Source organism: Camelus dromedarius, chromosome 8 (assembly GCF_036321535.1).
Source record: "Camelus dromedarius isolate mCamDro1 chromosome 8, mCamDro1.pat, whole genome shotgun sequence".
Taxonomy (NCBI): Eukaryota; Metazoa; Chordata; class Mammalia; order Artiodactyla; family Camelidae; genus Camelus; species Camelus dromedarius.
In genome coordinates, this window is record NC_087443.1 from 59,948,799 (window position 1) to 59,969,038 (window position 20,240).

Here is a 20,240-nt window from a genome sequence, read left to right on the forward strand (position 1 = left end):
TGGTTGGTAAGGAGGGGCGTGGGGGCGGGGCGAGGGGCGGTTCCCGGGAGGAGGCCAGAAGTGCTTCCCGGCCGGCTGCCAACGCGGGCTGCATCTAGTAGCAGCTGTCTCAGTGCATTCCTCCCGGGACCAGGTAAGGAGCCTTGGGAAGAGGCCGTCTGCCACATCTACCTCCAGTCCCCACATCCCGGGAGGGAGCTTGTATTTCTGTCTTGACACTACCCAGACTGGGCTGCGGCTCGGACTGGGCTTCCACCTGCTGAAGCCACGTGGCACGAGGAGGGACAACCTGTGGACCTCTCCTTTATGGCCCCCAGCACTTTCGTGTGCCTGGCTGGGGGGCGGGGGCGTCATAGGTTGCGTACCCATCTCCATACACCTGAGTTAGAATCCGAGCTGGAGGAGTCCCGGTGGTGGGAAGGCTGCCTGTCGGAGTGCAAGAAACTGCCCGAGAATTGGCCCTGAGGGCTGGGGTGAGCTGACAGCGGGGGTGAAAGGCGTTTGGGGATGGATGGTTTTGCTGAACTACGTTGGACCGGTGGGTGCACTGTCTGCAATCCGAAGGAGGCAAAAATGGGCCTGCACTTCCAGGCAAGAAAGAGGTATTCTGGGTGCTGCCTCCCACCTCTTCCCCGTGCGGAGGACAGGAAGAGTTCCCTCATTTGTGCCAGGTCTTATTCCAGACTCTGGAGGCACAGCAGGGGGAAATTACATGGCAAACTGCGTCCTTCCTAGTGAAATGCTTTTCATACAAAATTTCATTTCATCCTTACAACCCTAGAAATTTTAAGCATTAAGAGTGGGGACTTGAACCCAGTTCTGACTTTTGAGGAAGTGCTTTTAAACACTATTCTTGTATTGTCCAGGTAGGAGGAACAGAGTGGTTTATACCTGAGATGTAAACCCAGAAGTTTTTAAGAGCTGATAAAGTGTGGGCACAGATGATGTTACAGCTGGAGGTTTGCAGATGGTGTGTGTGTGCGTGTGTGTGTGCATGCGCCTCATTGGGTTCTTGTGAGGATTATATGACTTATTCTATGTCAAGCACATAGAACACTACCTGGCACACAGGAAGTGCTATATGGGGCTTAGCTATTATTAATAGTTCCATCCCGGTTTTGGACTTTGCTTCTTTTACGACTAGCAGGCTTTCCAGTCTAGTTAAGATCATTCGCACGAAGGCAGATTTTCCTCGGATGGTCCTTAGCTTTTTAGGCATTCAACTAAAGTATTTTTAAAAACGTCTGCCACCTGCATGCCTGCTTCAGATCCTTGGAGAGAAAACTCAGTTCAGAACCTTGACTAAGGAGGTACAAGATGAATGGTTAATTCAGAGCATACACTCCTTCCATCCACCCATCTCTAGCCTGCTGTTTGTGTGTGTGTGTGTGAGTGTGTGAAAAAGGCAAGGCAGTCTTCTCTTTCTAAGTTGCCTGATGTCTAACATGGTTGCCTCGGAATCACATGATTTTACATAGGCATATACTACCAGGACCTGTCGTTTAATTATTAGTCTCATTCTCCAACTTGCTCTAGGCAGCCTGGACACCAGCTCTCACCATATGAGTGGTCTTTGTGTCTGAACTTCTTGAGTCTAACTGCCTTGATCTTCCTCTGTTGGGAGGGGAGTACCAGCAATGATGTTTTTTTCTCCTTATCTAAGGAGTCAGATAGGGAAATCTTGGGTTACTTCCCCCTCCTCCCTTGCAAGAGGATACCCCAGAAGAGGTTTGGAAACCTGTTTTTTAAGTTCTTTGGGGGGGCTAATTAGGTTTATTTATTTATTTAAAAAAATGGAGGTACTGGGGATTGAACCTTGGACCTCGTGCATGCTAAGCATGCACTCTTCCACTGAGCTACACTCTCCCCCTTGTTTTTTAAGTCCTGACAGTGTTTGCTAGAGAAAATCAGCTCTCCCTGGAAGGATGAGCATTACTTTAGGAGAGGGAGTAGGTTATTTCATTGTTTTTTCCTTTCTCTTCCCTCCCTTCCTCCCACTTTCACTCCTCTTTCTCTCTCTCTCTTTCTTAAGACATGTGCCTTGTAGTGGATAGAGTACCTCTCTAGGTGACCCTAAGCATTGTGACCTTGGGAAAATAAAGTCCCAGCTATTGTTAGATCTTTGAATAAACAGGACTGGATCTGTTTGTTGTTCGTGTTTATATCTGCCGCAGTGCAGGACCATGTGTGCCACAGCTGCTCACCATGCTGGCTCAATCTATGTGAACCTTCCTAGGCATCAGTTTCCTCTTCCGTAAGCTGAGATCTTGGATCCCTAATGTCTTTGAGTTGTGACATTCTCTAATCCCGGAAGGAAAGGGATGTATTGGTTAACCACCTGTTTGATTTCCGCCTCTCCCCTTGTTCCTTGTAGTGCCTTGTTCCTTTTAATGGAACTCTGGACATGATAGTCACCTTTTTAGGAGGTATTAGATATGACTCGTGTGGGAAGAGGGAGCTTAACTGTTGAAGAAAACTTAGAGACCAGATAGGAATCAGTCTAGGATGGTTAGACAAATTTCAGCTTTGTGAAAGAAAGCCTCTTCTTCCTTTTGTAACCAAGGCAGTTTCTGCGTTTGACCAAAAAAGAGAAAAAAAAAAAAAAGAGGAGGGGGGTACATCCTTGATGCCCAGAGAACCCAAGAATAGGTTGGAATACATTTCAGATAGGCAGGTAGTGTTTTTAGAGGGAAATGAGGGCTACAACATGAACCTTACCATCCGCCAAGGTTGGCAAATTTTATGCAAATAACTGTAAATAACAAGAGTTACAAAAGCCCAGCCTGCTGTGAAGGAGGACAGGATGCTATGGAAGTAAGTACCAGAAGGGCCTGAGTTTGCCCTGAAGGAGTCACAGAACTGTCCCCACTGGGAGGCAGTGGTATGGGGGGGTAAATGTTGAAACATAACATTTAGATTTTTTTCCCTTTTGTTTTACATAAGACAAGGACTGGGCCATTCCTATCCTGACCTTGGTAACAAAGGCAAAGTTTCTTGCTTGATTTAGCAAATGATTACCCCTTCACATAGAGGTGCTTCCATTATGAAAGGCAGAGGACTTTCCAGTGTTGGGTTCTTGGGATGCGGGTGGAGATGGATGTTTGAGATGGGTGTATGTGTGTTGAGGGGAGGCCCAGCAATAGCATTTGGGACCATCTCCATCTGGTGGGAGTTGGGGCTCTGTAAGCCAAGGCAGCGTACGATCCTTTCGCTCTTGTCAAGTGAGGGAAACAGTTCTTTCCCCACTCCCACTCCTGGGTGAAACGCCTTTGGTCTTTGGACCAGCCTGCAGGAGCCAAGTCAGCCTGTCCTGGGAGGTCAGAGCCCAGGGCCTTCCCGTGGGCTCTGTGGTGGAGCAGGAGGGGCAGAAGGCAGAGTTCCAGCAATGGACAGCTGCTGTGGGGCTTCTGACTTCGCCAGAGGTTGCCAGAGGTTGCTGCTCTGCTCCAGAATGGAGTCAGGGCCCCTCAGGGGTGGAAACCACGGTGGGCCTCTCCTTCCTCTTGGGGAGGTGACTTACTGGCTTGCTGAAGTCACTCCTACACAAACAAAAAAATCTAAAAATTGACCACTGCTCTACCTCTTTCCCTATTTCTTGGCTCTACTCTTGCCTCCTACCTCTCTGGTGGTTCGATTGATCTCATCTTTGGAGGCTTCCTTTTTCTGGGTTGCCTCTTAAATGCAGTGATTTTTCAGGATACGTCCTCAGCTTTCTGCTTTTCCCAGTCTGTATATTCTCCCTGGGAAACTTTATCTTAAACTACCTCAATGCTGCTCACACTCTATTTTACTTCTAACCCAGACCTCCATGCTGGCTTTTAAGCCTAAACATCCAATTGCTGACCAGCTGAACTTCTTCAGCAGATACTCTAATTCTTGCGCTAGGCATGGGGGCAACAGTAGGGAGCAAAATGGACCCAACTCCTGGCTTCAAGGAGCGTATGGCCTAGTGGGGGAATGTAGGCATTAATTAAGATAAAACCACCTAGTATCATGACAGACTGGCCGGGCTCTCAAGAAAAAGTGAGGAGCCAAGAGGGCTTATAGCAGAGCATCTGATGTAGCTGCATGGAGGGAGGAAGGGGGTCCTTCAAAGGATTCTCTGCGGAAAGGAGGTTTAAGCCAAGAGCTGAAGGACAAATAGATGCTTCCTTGCAGGTAACTCAGACTGTCTCTGGAGAGCAAAAGGCTACTTTGGGGCCCTTGAAGTTCTTTGCTAATGCACCTGCTTTTAAAGCTGCTGTTTATTCTGAGGTAGCTTTGCTGTAATTTCCCTCTGTCATAACCCATGGATCTTTATTAAGGTAGTAGCCTTGAGTAGATGTCTCCTTTCATTTTACTACATAATATAAAACTTTTATTTTTGACTGGGTCTGTGGCTTCCATCAGCTATTTGTTTCCTTTCTGTAATATGCAAATGCTGGTTGTGAGTGCTTTTGGATTTAGGTGATCATATAACTCAAGAAGATAGCTTTTTTTTTAATTCTTTTTTTGTTTTTTTTTGTGGGGGGAGGTAATTAGGTTTATTGACTGATTGATTGGGGGTACTGGGGATTGAACCTGGGACCTTGTGCATGCATAGCGTGCACTCTGCCACAGAGCTGTACCTTTCCGCCCTCCCTCCCTGGAAGATAGCTTTTTAAACCTTGCTCAAGCCATGCCTGTGAACTTGTGATTGAATATATGTGGAAAGTCCTCAGTTAAGGTGATTTTTTCCTCAAGAAAAAAGACAAATGACCTAGTAGTAGAGGATATACAAGTAAATCTGAAAATTATTCTTTAAAAAAAGAAAAAGGATGAGCAGGTGTTATTTAGTGAAAAGGGGAAGGAATAGCCTTCTGGACCGGCATTTGCAAAGGTGGCAGCCTTTGTGTTTAAGAAAGCCTCAAAGCACTTGAAACTCGACATGGGGAAAAGCAAACTCACTGTTTTCTCCCTCAAAGCCTATATTTCTGTATTCTGTCTTAGCACATTATTGCCTCAGTCAGAAACCCTGGTGTCACTCTAGATATTTGTGATGGGTCAGCTTAGCCAGGCCAGAAAAACTGCCCAGGACTCCCTCTCTGCTGTGTTTCCAGTTGGAAGGGGCTTTGAGGGAGAAGTTTCTCCCTCACACACACCTTCTTTTAGTTATTTGATCAAACACTGATTTAGGTGCTGTGGTGAAGGGATTTTGCAAATGTAATTAAAGTCCCTAATTGGTCGGCTTTGAGTTAATCTAAAGGAAGATTATCCTGGGTGGCCTGACTTAATCAAATGAAATCCCTGTAAAAAGGGGCTAACCACCACCCCCCAACCCGGTCAGAGATTCAGGAGATAGATAGATAGATAGATAGATAGATAGATAGATAGATAGATAGATAGATAGAAAATCTACTGATCCTGTTTCTGTGGTTGAGCCCTGAGTGATAAAGTATTCCTCCTGTACCTAGTCATTCAGCAAATCCTCACATTCTGCTGCTTTCAAAGCTTCTCTCCTTTTGCTCCTCCTCCTACTTTGGGTGCCTCTGGGTTCCTTTGAGCCCCACTTCTTCTTGCCTGGATTATTGGCGTTCCCTTCCAGCTGGTCTCTGCATCCTATGAGGTCCTACAACACCCTGTTGATTATCACATGATCGCTCAGAACATTCTTTTCTAAACTACACATGTGATCTTGTCACTCTTCTTAAAATCTTTAAATGGTTTCCTGAAATTTTCAGGCAAAAGTTCGAAAGCCATAGCTTTTTTACATAACTCGATTTTCTCTCCTCTCTTGGCATATAGATTATACTTCCAATGAATATATTTTTTAGTGCTTGTCCTAGAGTTTGCAATATACATTTACAACTAATCCAAGTTCACTTTCAAATTACACTATCCCACTTGTCTGGTAGTGCAAGTACCTTAAAATAGAATCTTCTCAGTTCTTCCATCCCATCCATGATAGCATTGTTGTCATTTGTTTCGCTTATTGATAAGCTGTAATCACCAAATACATTGTTGCTGTTATTGTTTTGAGCAAACTGTTATCTATTTGTTAACTATTAAGAATTAGAATAAGAAAAGTAAGTATTTCATCTTACCTGTAATTATTCCTTCTCTGACACTCTTTCTTTATGTAGGTCAGACTATATGATCCATATTGTCTTTCTTTCTGGAGAACTTCTTTTAACATCTTGCAAGTCAGGTTTATTGATAACAGGTTCCTTCAATTTTGTTTGTCTCAAAAAGTCTTTATTTCTACTTCATTTTTAATCTGTTTATTTATTTTTAATGAGGTATAATTGATTTACAATGTGTTCATTTCAAGTGATTCAGTTATACATATACATACATATATTTTTAGGTGCTAATAGCCTAATCTTGGTATATTTGGATCAGTTTTTTCTTTAACTCAAAAGTAGTTTTTCAGGAAGGGAAAATTAATTGAGTTTTCCTTTTATGTGGCAAACAAACCAAAAACCCTCATTGAATTCTTTTTATTTCGGGGGGTGGGGGTAATTAGGTTTATTTATTTATTTTTTTAGTGGAGGTACTGGAGATTGAATCTAGGACCTCACACATGCTAGGCGTGCACTCTACCACTGAGCTATACCCTCGTCCTGAATTCTTTATTATTTATTTATTTATTTATTTATTTATTTATTTATTTATTTATTTATTGAAGTATAGTCAATGTACAATGTTGTGTCAATTTCTGGTTATATATATTCTTTTTCAGAATCTTCCATTATAGATTACTACAAAATACTGAATATAGTTCCATGTGTTATACAGTAGGTCCTTGTTGTTTATCTGTTTTATATATAATAATGTGTATCTCTTAATCCCAAACTCCCCACCCACTTTGGTAACCATAGTTTGTTTTCTAAGTCCATGAGTCTATTTCTGGTTTGTAAATAAGTTCATTTGTATCTTTTTTTTTTAAGATTCCACATGTAAGTGATATCAAATGATATTTGTGTTTCTCTCTCTGACTTACTTCACTTAGTACAATAATCTATAGGTCCAACCATGTTGCTGCAAATGGCATTATTTCATTCTTTTTTGTGAATGTCTATTTTTACAGGATAATCTTGCTAGATGCAGAACTCTGGGTTGTTACGGGTTTTTTTTGCTTTCAACTTTAAAAATATTTCACTCTACTCTTGCTTGCGTGGTTTCTGAAGAGAAGTCTGATGTAATTCCTATCTTTGTTCTTCTATAGGTAAGGTTTTTTTTCCCCTCCCTTTGACTTCTTTCTTGATTTCCTTTGTCTTGATTTTCTGTAGTTTGAATATACATGCCTAGGTGCAGATTTCCTAAGAGTGGTCCTGCTTGATGTTTTCTGAGCCTCCTGGTTCTGTAGTTTGGTGTCTGTCATTAATTTTGGAAAATTCTCAGTCATTATCACTTCAGATATTTCTTCTGCTCCTCTCTCTCCTCTCCTTCTGGTATTCCCATTATGTATATGTTACACCTTATTTAATTGTCCCAAGGTTCTTGGATGTGCCATTCTGTTTTTGTTTTTAATTATTTTTTCTCTTTACTTTTCAGTTTGGAAATTTTATATTGATACATATTCAGGCTCATTGATTTTTTTCCTTGGCCATGTCCAGTCTACTGACGAACCCGTCAAAGGCACTCTTCATTACTGTTACAGTATTTTTGACTTCTAACCTTTCCTTTTGTTTCTTTCTTAGAGTTTCCATCTCTCTGCTTAATGTTGTCTGTTTGTTCTTGCAAGTTGCCCACTTTCCCACTGGAGTCCTTTGCATGTTAATCATAGTTACAGTTCCTGGTCTGATAATTCCAGAGTCTCTGTCATCTGGTTCTGATGCTTGCTCTGTCTCTTCAAACTGTGGGGAGGTTTTTTTTTTTGGTTGTTTTTTTGCCTTTTAGAATGCTTTGTCATTTTTTTTGTTGAAAGCCAGCTGTGTATGAAGCTTTACATTTTTCTGGAGGAGGAGTTAGGCTGTGATTCCTGTCTGCTGAGCTGTAGTTGTCAAAGTTAAATTTCCTCCAGTGTCCTTTGTTTCTGTCTTCCCTGTTGTCTTCAGGTTTCTGGAGACTTCTTCTTAAATAAGGTCTGAGACTTGCAGTTCTTCCTGCTGTTACTCAGTTCTCCCTGTTCTTGTACCTGCCCTGTGCCCCCTGCAGTGTGAGGGGAGGGAGGTCTTCTACAGCCCTGGGGACAGTGCCCTGGACCTTTACAGGTCCTTCCCAGGCTCCCCTTTAGGTGAGACAAGACAGGAAGGTGCTGGAGCCGGGTATGCCCCTTCCCCAAGTCAGTCAGGTTCTGGTGAAACCCAAGGTGGTTGGGCTCTGGTAAAACAGGCTGGGCTCCTTTGAGGGCAGGCCTTGTTAGCAATTGCAGAGGCCTCTGGGTCTACTTCAGAACAGTCACTTCCCCGTCTTCCTGCCAGAAGCACTAGGGGATTTTTGTCTGACTTTCACCCTGAGAACCTGGTGGGCTTCTGGAGGTAAAACTCACAAAAGTATGTCTCCGTCCCACCTGCCGCTGAAGACTGAGTCCCTGCCACCGAATTTTTAACTCTCAAGCTTGTCCACACCGAACTTCCAGAAATTTGTCAATTACAGTTTAAGTGTTCCAGTGGTCCTTGCCCCAGTGTCAGGCTTCTGCTCCCACTAAGCTGTCATTCCGTGTACCTGCTTGTCTCTTCAAGTCCTGCCTGGGGGCAGTGGTTTACCCTGTGACTTCAATTCTCCGATGGGTCTAGGATGACCTGCTGACTTTCAATTTGTTCAGCTTTTCTCCTGTGAGGACAGGCGTGACCACTTCCCAGCTCCTTGCTTGTCAGACCTACCTTAAAACTTTTCAAGTCATGGATTCCAGAACCCAGTTATAGGCAAGAGTTCTGAAGTCAATTAGGCTGAATTAAAATCCTAGCTCTGCCATTGGCTAGTGCCTGTGTGGCTTGGGAAAGTTACTTATCTGTGCTTTGGTTTTCTCATCCATAAAATGGGGTTAAATTTAAGAGTCTCTCTATCTTAGAGGGTTCTTGTGAAGGTGAACTCAGATAATACATGTCAAGCACCAAGCAGAGAGCAGGAGCTCCGTAACTGTTGGCAGGTCACCATTGGCAAGTACCCCCGCACACCGTGTGCTATAAACGCTGGCTCTTCTTTTTGCCTGGCATACCTCTCCATCCAGCTAACTTACACGCTTCCTTCAGAACATCGTTTATTTCTTGTTCCCACAAAGCATGTTCAGAATCCCTTGTCCATTTTAGATAAGGTGACCTTATAATTTATTGTCCAAATTGGGACACTTCTGAGGGTGGAAAGGGTTGCTATTAATAATTCCCCCAGGACAATAGCCCCTGACAGTCTGGGAGATGTGGTCATCTCAGTTGTAGTTCTCTGTCTTTCCACTGCTCCCAGTGTCTGTCAACAGCATTGTTCACACCACTGTCCTTGCTGATTGGCTTGTCTGTCTACCTCCTGTTCTGTAGTTCCTTGAGGGCAGATGTGATGCCTCACGCACAGCCATGGCCCGAGATCTCAGGGCCGGTGTGCATCACACACACACACACACACACACACACACACACGCTGAAATGAAGGCAATCTCATACCATGTTTGTTTCTATCTTTGTCTAAAAGTGATTGTTCCTACTTTTAATGAGGTCCTGTGCCCCTTCCTCCTTCAGGTTGGTCTACCCTATCTTCTGGGGCCACACTCACGTTCCACCTCTTCTGGAAACCCCCCTTGATTACTGTGTCCCCACGTCTCCGCCTCCTCTCGTCTCCTGTGCTTATTGTTGCTGTACCTATTATCTGCTGTTTCACAGGGAGCTCTGGTTCCCGTCAGACCCAGCTCCCCAGGGGCAGGCACTGTGGGGTCCCTTTTTCCAGGCTCCCCCACAGCATGATCAGGCACCTGGCTGGCCACCAGCAGGCATTCAGGAAACACATGTGGTGCCCAACTGCTCAGACTGGTGACCATTCACTGGGCCCTTCTTGAGCTGAGTCAAATGATGCTGGTGGCAGGTGACAGCAGCCAGTCTGCAACAGCGGGAGGGGCTCAAGGTCTTGGGGGCAGGCTTTGATTTGATTCTTGAATCCTCAGTTTTCGTATGTTCCTTAAGTCCGCAGTTTCATGTGTGAGCAGGATGGAGGCTGACCTGTCTGGCTTTAACATCGATGCCCCGCTTTGGGACCAGAGCACTTTCCTGGGGCGAGTGAAGCACTTCTTCAATATCACGGATCCCCGCACTGTCCTGGTACCAGAGTGGGAGCTGGACTGGGCCAAGGTGATGGTGGAGAAGAGCAGGTGAGCGGTTAGGGGAATGGGCTGGAGGCACTGGGGCGATGTCGGTGGGTGCTCTGGGGGGAGGTGGGAACTGGAGATGAGGGGATAGGCAGAGAGCTCAGGGAGGATGGGGAGGTAGGAGCAGGGTGACTCGGGGTAGGGCGATGGGAAGTAACTCTACCTGTTGTCCTTGGGTGGCAGGTTGGGGACTGCGCCCCCGGGCACCCAAGTGGAGCAGCTGCTCTATGCCAAGAAGCTGTATGACTCGGCCTTCCACCCCGACACTGGGGAGAAGATGAACGTCATTGGGCGGATGTCCTTCCAGGTCCCCGGTGGCATGATCATCACGGGCTTCATGCTCCAGTTCTACAGGTGTGACCCGGGGGCCAGGCGGTGCCAGGCGCAGCTGCCTGGATCTGTCTGCTAGGCAGGGAGCCCTCCCTCCCAAGATAAAGTGAGAGCCATCTTTATCGGGCCCTTGCCAGATGCCAGGCACGGTGTGAAATTCTTGGCATGCCTCACCTCATTTAATCTCAGCAGCCCAGCAGAGAGGTACTATTTTCATCTCCATTTTACTGAGGTTCTAGAGAGGTTCTGGAACTTGTGCAGGTTCACACAGCCAGGAAATGCCGGTGCCCGGCTGTGTGAACTGAGGCAGTCCTCTCTAGAACCCTCCACGAATGAGTGATCCTTATTCCCTCTTTAAAAGGTATTTATCCAACAGTGGGTTTAATGTGTCTTTATAGTGTAATATCAAGTGAAAAATTAGGAAGACCCTTTCAGCCCAGTTGCGGAAAGAAAACTTTCTTTGTAGCTGCTGGATGTGTGACCCCTCCTCACACCTCCATGCATTCGTTTACCCAGTCGTTGAGCCAGGCCTGGGGCAGGTGTGGGAATATAAAGACTTCAGTAACTCCCCTCAAGGAGCTCCCAGTTTTGTTGAGGAGACCAAGAAAGAAACAGTCACAGTTCAGTTTGCAAAGTGGTAGGTTGAGGGGAGAATATGGATTGTGGGAGCAGAGAGCATGGATGACTAACTGTGTCCCAGGAAGGGCAGGGGAAGGGTCAGGAAGGTTCCAAGGAAGAAGAGCTCTCTCAGCAGAGCAGGATCCAGCCATATACGGAAAGGGAGAGGGGTGTGGATGTTCCAGGCAGGGGGGCAGCCTGTGCAAAAGCCCAGGTGTGTGAGGGAGCATGGGAACAGCGTGGGGAGTGGCAGGTAATGTGGTTTGACTGCCGTACCTCAAGCCCTCCCTTCCGTCCTCCTCTCTGCCTCTCCGGGCCTCCCTTCCCGGCAGGACGATGCCAGCAGTGATCTTCTGGCAGTGGGTGAACCAGTCATTCAATGCCTTAGTCAACTACACCAACAGGAATGCAGCTTCTCCCACGTCGCTCAGGTAGGAGACCTGGAGCCCAGGCTGTCTGCATGGGCCTGGAGCGGGTGGCTGTCCTCTTGCCTCCAGGAAAACAGCCCTTCTAAAGGGTTCCCACCTGTCCGTGCTCTGTGGCTGTGGTTTGCCCTGGGTGGGTGGCCAAGTTTCCCTTTTCAGGATTTGGAAGTATTAGGCTGACTAGAAGGGTATCTTCTTTCTAGACTAGTTGAAGACTTGTTCCTGCATTCGTTCATTCTACAAATACTTCTTGAGTGTGTACTAGGTGCTGGGCATGGTTCTAGGTGCTGGGAATACATTTGAGTAAGACGTGTGGTTCCTGGAGTTTTAAGGTCCTTTAAGAAAACAAGCATAGTCATGGGGGAGGGTATAGCTCAGTGGTAGAGCCCATGCTCAGCATGCATGAGGTCCTGGGTTCAATCCCCAGTACCTCCTCCATTCAAATAAATAACCTAATTACCTCCCCCCACAAGTAATATAAAATAAATAAAACAAGCATAATCATCTCAGATGGTGATTGCTGCCATTAAGGAAATAAACAGGTGACAAAATAAAGAACTGCAGAGGGGCATCCGTGCAGACAGGCTGGTCTGGAAAGTCTTCTCTGTAGATCTGACATTTCAGAGTTTTGAAAGGTAAGTATTTAACCATGCAAGAGCCCAGGGAAGAATTCCCCGGATAGGGAGTGGCAGCATGCAAACGTTCTAAGCAGGGAAGTGCTTGGCCTGTTTATGGAGTGCTGAAAGGGGGCCAAGGGAGCTGGAGCATCTGAGTGAGTTGGGGGTGGGGGGATCACAAGATGAGGCTGGGAACAGACCACATGAGCTTCTCAGGCATGAAGCCATGTTTCCAGATGTTATCACTATGGCCCTGCCCTCAGCCAGCAGGGCTTCCCACTCCCAAACACCTCCTTCCTCCACTAGGCAGATGGCCGTTTCCTATATCACAGCCACAACCACCGCGGTGGCCACTGCTGTGGGCATGAACACATTGACTAAGGTAGGTCTGGGGTGGCTATAGGCATGGTGGCCACTAGGGGGCAGCAAAGTCTTAGGGAAAATCTTTTCCCCCAGGCTGGGGCTGTTTCCCATTTGGGTGTGTTATGGCTGGCGCCCAGCCAAGCGGTGGGAAATTCAGCAGGGCTGTCCCCAGGCTAGTCTTTCTTGAGCCTTTGAGGAAGTTTGGGTTCCCAGACTGGGTGTCTGGATGCGTGGCAGTAGTGAGGTCTGATTTCTTGTTTTATTGTCCTTAAGCCCTCTCTATTCCCATCTCCCACTCCCATTGTTCTCTTCCTCCAACAGAGAGCCCCACCGCTGGTGGGCCGCTGGGTGCCCTTTGCCGCTGTGGCTGCTGCCAACTGTGTCAACATCCCCATGATGCGACAGCAGTGAGTACAGGGATCCCTCTTCTCTACAAACTGCGAGGTTAGCAGGGAAAGCCAGGAAACCCAGGCAGTGTGTGGCTTCTTGGGGCTGAGGTGGATGTGCGGTGAGCTGCCCCTCTGAAGGTTCCCTGAGGACTGGCTACTCCAACAGCGATGTGGCGAGTGACTTAGGTCTCATCTGTGATGAGTGTTGTGGGAGTCATTTTTTGGACAGCGTGGGATAGGGGCAGCTAGGGTGGACCTGTGAGGTTTTATACTAGATCCTGTCTAAGCCTTTCAACTGCAGCTGTATTTAAGCTGTGAACTCTGCCTACTTCCAAAGCCCTGGGGGTGGCTTACAGAATGAAATGTAGCAGAGCAAGGTGTCCAAAGATAGAACAGAGCCAAGAAGCTTAGAAAGAAGCCAGAGGGGCAGATAGATGTTTACCAGGCACTGGGCTCTAAGCAGCACAGCAGGAAAGGTAAAAGGAGAAACCCGCTGTGTCTCGCAGTTCTTGTTTCTTGACTAGAGAAGGTGTAGCTGTCTCCCTGTTATAAAACTTAATGAGGTAATAAACGTAAAGCACTCAAAATAGTGCCTGGAATGTAAGAACTGCTGCATCAGCATGAGCTGTATCATTGCCACTGTTGTCACCCTGCCTTCATCGTCAACACCAATATCTATAAGGTGCGTTTTCTTGGGGCTGGTAGCAAGTGGAAAGTTCTCACAGTCACCCCTGCAGAAAGTGCACACTACAGAATAGTCGTGCGTGTACACTGCTCCCGCCTCTTTCGCTCCCCCATCCAGTTGTTCTTTCCAGCGAGTGAATGCGCCCCAGACACCTGCATACTCCTGGACAGAGCGCTGTCAGCAGCCGGCCTAAGAATAACAGCCGGAGCAGCTCCTGCCGGTGGAGCAGGCACTGCCGGGCACTGGACTCGGCACTTTGCCGCCTTATCCTGTTTAATCCCCACCGAGTTCTGTGAAGTGGGTGCCATGGTTATTCCCGTTTTGTAAATGAGGATAACTCTGTGTTTAGAAGGATTAGGGAACGTGCTCAAGATCCTACACTGACACCGCAGTGTCCAGATTCAGCCTAGGCAGTCAGGGCACAGCTGCCCTCTCTGAGCCGCTGCCCTGGATCCCGTCTGAAATCCCAGCCTCTGCAGTGCGGAGGGAGGCACCGGGGCCAGGCTGCAGGAGGTGGCTTCTGAGAGCTTGAGTGCCCTGACCCCGGTCCCCTGGTGTGTCACATTGGTGGCAGGCTTCCAGCACCCATTTCCCAAGTCTAGCACCTCCTGTCTGTGTTTAGGGAACTCATCCAGGGCATCTGCGTGAAGGACAGGAACCACAATGAGCTTGGTCATTCCCGGGTGAGCAGAGGCCTGCCTTTGGGGTGGGAGGATGGAGTTCCCTCTCGTACCATCTCCGGTTCTTAGTGGTCAGAGCAGGCCCTGGCCCCACTATAGGACTGAGAACCTTCTCCCTGACTCCATCCCCCTTCCCCATCGATTTCCCCTGCATGTCTCTGTTCATGTCTTTTCTCCAGCATTTCTGGTCCTGAAGCCATAAAAGTTTGGCTGGGTGGGGGAGGGTCAGGTGAGGTCACTCAGCCCCTGACAAGTCCGTCCCTTCCCCTTTACCAGCTGAGACTTGGCCCTGAACCTGACCCAGCCCTCGGTGCAGCCTATGGATACTGGATAAGGTCATTCCTGACAACTAACTCTTTTCTGCCCTCAGAGAGCTGCGGCCATAGGCATCACCCAGGTGGTTATTTCTCGGATCACCATGGCAGCCCCTGGCATGAGTAAGACGGGGAAGCCCTCCCATCCTGGGGTACACTGGAATGCGTGATGGAGACCTCAGCCACACTTTGGGGGTGGGGTGGGACCCCAGCCTCCACAGCCCTGCTTCTTAAACTGGTTTGCATGAGTGCTGAAAGCCACAGCAGAGCCACGCTCTAATTCCTGTCACATCAGTTAATCAGAGATTTGGTGGAGAGTTATTTTATTTTCATTTAACAGACATTCCTTAAGTTTGTCAATGTGCTGGACATCGTGTGGGTGCCGGGGAGACAGTGATAGGGGAAAGAAGTCCCCTGCCCTGGTTTTTGCCTCCAGCAGGGACAGGATACAGAGTAGGATACAAAACTTACTTCCGTGAGCCTTCAAAGGTAGTTTTGAGTTTGGGGAAGGACGTGTACCTGGGCCTGCGGTACGTGTCCTCCTGTTGTAGGTGTGCAGGTTGAGAGGTGTGGGGAGCATCTTTCTGCTGGGCCTTTGGGGAAGCATCGGGTATGACCGTGCCTACACAGTCATTCATTCTTTTCCCACATAAAAAGTATTTTCTGGAACTTCACGCTCAGTCTGTGATCTGACTTCAGAAAGGGGTCTTGAGGGGGAGTCTTACAGCCCAGCCCCAGCCTTTCCCCTGGTCTCTTCCAGTCTTGCTGCCGGTCGTCATGGAAAGGCTGGAGAAACTGCATTTCATGAGGGTGAGTGGATTCTCATTTGCATCTTCCCTGCCCACAGTGCCCTGACCACACCTCTGCGGGGGGCTCCTGACCCTCTTATCCTTCCCTCTTGCTCCCACCCTGCACCTCACTCAAGTAGGGCCCGTACCAGTCCCTGCAGGTGGCCCGTTTCTTGGTTTCTTGGCCTTGTCTGCAGAGACCAAGAAGAACCCCTGTCCTCCCCATCAGAGCCAGGGTTTCACTCCTGCGGGTTTCTAGCTGGCTGACCGGCGTGGGGTTCACTTGAATGGATGTAAGTCCCACATGGGTCTCTCTTTTCTCTGTTCCCTCGCAGAGAGTCCGGGTCCTGCACGCTCCGTTGCAGATCATGCTGTCTGGGTGCTTGTGAGTAATGCGTTTTCTTGGTTTGGGTTCTACAGTGGTTGGGGTGCCCAAGATCTGTCTTGTGTCACTGTCACCCATGTAGTGCCCAGGCTGAGGATGCCTGTGGCCCCTCAGGAGCACTCTCACCCCATCTTTCTGAGGACACCAGGCTGGCTCCATGAATACCCCTGTGTGGAAAGTGGAGCCTGTGGGTGCCCTGCTGTCCTGGGGTCTCCCCTCTGACCTTAGGCCTGCAGCAGTTTTAGAGAAGAGACAAAAACAATGAGATCATCTCACCCCAAAAAAGAAATGATAATCACATGATGCGATAGAGGTGTTCCTAAGGCCGGTAGTAAACTTACACAGGGTTATGTGTCAGTTATATCTCAGTATCAAAAATGACACAGCCCGGGCCCATGAGGTGTCCCAGCCCCACACAGGAGGAAACACCAGGAGTCAGGGCAGGGTTCTTAGGAGCCTGCTCTTGACTAGACGTGTCCACGTGTCCCAGGGTTCCTCATGCTTTGCAGGACCACAAGGCGAATGACGGCAACCCAAACTAACATGTATGGGATGTTTTCCGTGTGTCCCCACTGTGCTAATGTTTCATGTCTATAATTTCACCTCATTCCCTCAGTCCTCAAGGTAGATATACCTCGACAGTATTATGTATTGTCATCATCTTTTACAAATGAAGAAACTTGCCCAAGCAACTATAGCTGCTAATCACCAGAGCTGAGAGCAGATCTTTAACGTTATGCTAGACTGTCTTCTGCTAACTGAGGTCCCTCTGAAGGAGCAGTTACCGTGGGCTGGATGCCTCACACGTGTTAGCTCACTGAATCCTCACGCTAGGCGCTCTTGCCCTCCCTCTGCCGGCTCAGAGGGAACTTGCCCCAGATGGCACAGCTAGGGAGTGACAGAGCTGAGAAACAGACCCAGGGCTGTTAGACCCCAAGTGCTGCAGATATGGTCCTGGACCTGCATCCTCTGAGAGCTTGTTAGAAATAAAGATTCTCACGCCCCTTCCCAGACCTACGGAATGAGCGTGGCATTTGAGCAAGCTCCTCTAGTTACTCACATGCCCAGTGAAGGTTGAGAAGCTCTGCCCTCACTGTTCTCCAAAAGCCCAGGTGTTCAGCGAGTGTAGGAGCAGGACCCTGTGTCCACACCCCTCACTACTTTCCATCAGCGGATGCTTGTGGCCTTCAGGGCTGCTGTTCGTGCTCCCTTGTGACTCCACTGTCTTGTTCATCTGCTTGAACAATGGTGGATGGGGGTTGAGCGGTAGTGGGTGGAGAGGGACTGATTTTATCCCGTGCTAGGGTGAGTCTCCAGGCACTGAGAGAGCAGAAGGGCTGGAGGGAGAGGAGCTATGGGCCCAGTGAACAGGCATCTCCCTCTTCCTTTGGGGGGCTCAGAGATGGGGTGTGGGTGGGTCTGTGAGATGCCAGATGCCCTCTAACGCTTTGGTTTCTTCTTTCTCCCAGCCTCATCTTCATGGTGCCAGTGGCATGTGGGCTCTTCCCGCAGAAATGGTATCAGCTGTTCATTCCTCACTTTGTTTCCCTGAACACCCTGTCCCTGCTCTCCCTGACCTGCCTGCTGTCCTGAAGGAGAGAGGGAAGGGCAGGCAGGGCAGCATTTGTCCAAGGACAAGTGCCTATCAGCCTAAACTCTGGGCCTCTTAACCCCAGGTGAATGGTAAACCAAAACAGATATTCCAAGGGGCAGAGGGATGAGTTACTCACTCCCAGTGGAGCAAAGGCTGCCTTGGAGAGAAGGTTGGGGAACAGTAAGAGACTTTCTGTCCCTGCTGGTTGACTTACTAACTACATCCCCCCTGGCTGGATCTGGTCTTTGAAATTGAACAAAAGGGTAGGTACTTAACTCTGGACAATGTTTGCCAGAGGGGGCTCGGCTTGGGCCTCTCCCCTTGCATGTCCTGGGAGGGGCGGGCAGGGGATGAAGAGAGATGATGGTGGGTGGGAGGCAGGAAGGGAAACATCAGACTGGGGCAGGGGGTGGGGGGAGGACTAGCTCAGGAGACCAGCTGTCGCGTGAATATATACGGAGAAGATGCCCGTTTCCCCTGTCTTAGTACTCTCAGCTCAGTGTCATCTGCTACACATCTCCTGTGTGCTGAGCACTGTGCTTGTAATCTTGTGGAGGAGATGGAAGTTTAGCACCAGGGAGAATGAAGTCAGGGCTCAAGAGATGTAAAAGCAGCATAGTGTGGTGTACAGAGGCCAGAAGTAATTCTGATGGAAAAATCAGGAAGGGCTTCTTAGAGGTGGCATCTGAGCTGGACTTCATCTGAGAGTAATTTGCTGTTCGTCTGGGTGGCATGCTCATAACCCCCTTTTCTCTTCTCAGCGAACTGCCAGTCTCCTATCTGGAACCAGAGCTCCAAGACAGCATCAGGGCCAAGTCCAAGTATGGAGAGCCTGTGCCTTATGTCTACTTCAATAAGGGCCTCTAAATGCCCACCCAGCGAGGACCAGCCGGTACCCATACTTACCAGTGCCTCCTTAGCCACCGTGGGTACCTGTGCCCTCATTCCTCTTGGCCGACAGGGCCTAAAGGCCAGGGTGGATTCGGGGAGTGAGGGTGGGGTGGGAAGATGCCTCATGCTTCCACCCAGGCACCTAGATTTATGGGACTCCAGGGGATAAAAGTGAACAAGGGGAGAAAGGCCACGTCTTCTGTCTGCCCTCCCTAAGCCCCATCCCCTGCAGACCAGGAGCTGAGACCCCCACAGGGAGAAGTTGCTGGGACCTGTGGGAGACACTCAAGGAAACCATTTGGAAAAAGTAGGAACCCTTTGGGATTCTGATTCTGGCCGGTACTGAGGAAGAGCCTGCCTTCCTCCTCATCTGCTGGGAACCTTCACCCAGCAGCTCTGGCTCTCTGGGGAAGGGGGAGGGAAGAAGCCAGGTCACCTTGAGGCTCCTCAAAGCTCTTCCCTGCTCTCCTCCCCAGGGCCCCTGGTCACAAAGCTTCTTTGGGAGTCTTGCTAAACTTGAGTTTATCAGGCACCCAGGAGTTCTTAGTGTGGAAAACAAAGGACCCTGGGTGAGGCAGAGGTCTCGTGGTGCTTCAAGCCCTGTCTGTCGACACTGGCTTTGTTCTCCAGCCCTGAAATCATATCTGCTTCTACTTCTCTGTGTCTGAGAGATAAATCCACTGTGAGTAAAAAGGATGTCTGTAGGCATTAACTGCACATTTTAGTGGGTATAATTTCCTGGCTACCTCCCTTCCTCAGCCCATTGGCTTAAACACCAAAGAAAGACTGGTGTGTACTGAATAGGAAAGGGAAGTTTTATTTGGACACCTCTGAGAGGAAATCAACCAGGACCAAAGAGCCTTAAAGGACACACAGCAAAGCGCAGCTGCTCGCCCTTCCCAGCCTGGCGGCTTGAGGGGCTTTCTCAGGCTCCTGGGGGAGGGGGTTGTTGTGGCTGACGTGGGGCCAATGTCCGTATGAGTTTTGTCTAGTAGAGTTTACTGACTGATCAAAGGATATTACTGTGAATTGAACACATTTCTTGGAAGAGCACAACGAACTGTCTGCACACTGAGTTAATAAAGCCTGGATGGAAAGCAGGCCCTGGTCTTACTTTGGCCATGGAGTGGGGGAGGATATCGCAGCTCTAAAGGGAACCTGTCTGGTGCCCGGAGGCCCTTGTTTGTCTTCCTTACTGCAGAGGAAAATCCACCTGTCTTAGCTTGAGGCTCCAGAGTTCTCCCACCACCAGAGCTGTGTTGCTCTGGGGCGGGAGTTGGCAAACCATGGCTCGAGGGTCCAGATCTGCCTGCTACTTGTTTTCGTGTGCTTGGGAAACTAAGAAGGGTTTTTACAGTTTTTAAAGGTTGTGAAGAAAGGAACAGAATACATGATGGAGACCCTATATATGTGGCATGCAGAACCTAAAATATTTACTATCTGACCCTTTACCCAAAAAGTTTCCCATACTCCGGAGCAATGGTTCTTAACATGCATCGAGTTCACCTGGAGTACTTCTCAAAACGCAGACTATAGGGCCCCATCCCTAGAATTTTTAACGATGTGGGTCTGGATTGGAGCCTGTGAATTTGCATTTCTGGTAATTTCCCAGTGATGCTGATTCTTTTGGTCTGGGGACCACAACTTAAGGACCACTACTCCTGGGGGAGACACTCTAAGGAGAAAGGGCCTCCTCCCTGAGGTCAAGGTACTGCCCGCAATTTGATTTTTTATCCATTAAAAACATTAAAATATAATTCATATAACATAAAATTCATCTTTTTAAAGTGCATAATTCAGTGGTTTTTTAGCATACTCACAATGTTGTGCAACTATCACTACTGTCTAATTCCAGGATATTTTCATTACTCCCCAAAGAAACTCTGTACCCACCACTCCCTATTACTTT

General features: G+C 48.3%; 1 protein-coding gene across 1 annotated transcript; it reads left to right on the plus strand.

Annotated features, from left to right (window-relative positions):
* Positions 1–27: 27 nt before the first annotated feature.
* On the plus strand, positions 28–19,431 carry SFXN2 (sideroflexin 2). The gene is made up of 12 exons (XM_010987137.3): positions 28–133; positions 10,071–10,255; positions 10,436–10,606; positions 11,533–11,631; positions 12,549–12,624; positions 12,927–13,012; positions 14,302–14,362; positions 14,730–14,796; positions 15,434–15,483; positions 15,797–15,846; positions 17,316–17,363; positions 18,202–19,431. Exons 2-12 carry the CDS (start codon positions 10,095–10,097, stop codon positions 18,305–18,307), a joined length of 975 nt encoding a protein of 324 aa, XP_010985439.1. The 5' UTR covers positions 28–133; positions 10,071–10,094; the 3' UTR covers positions 18,308–19,431.
* The last annotated feature ends 809 nt before the right edge of the window (positions 19,432–20,240 follow it).

Bases quoted from the DNA above. Each gene is read 5' to 3' on its own strand.
- SFXN2 (XM_010987137.3), top strand. From the start codon at position 10,095: ATGGAGGCTGACCTGTCTGGCTTTAACATCGATGCCCCGCTTTGGGAC. The intron at 15,484-15,796 runs GTGAGTGGATTC...GTTCCCTCGCAG, and splicing joins AGAAACTGCATTTCATGAGG to AGAGTCCGGGTCCTGCACGC. The intron at 15,847-17,315 runs GTGAGTAATGCG...TCTTTCTCCCAG, and splicing joins ATCATGCTGTCTGGGTGCTT to CCTCATCTTCATGGTGCCAG.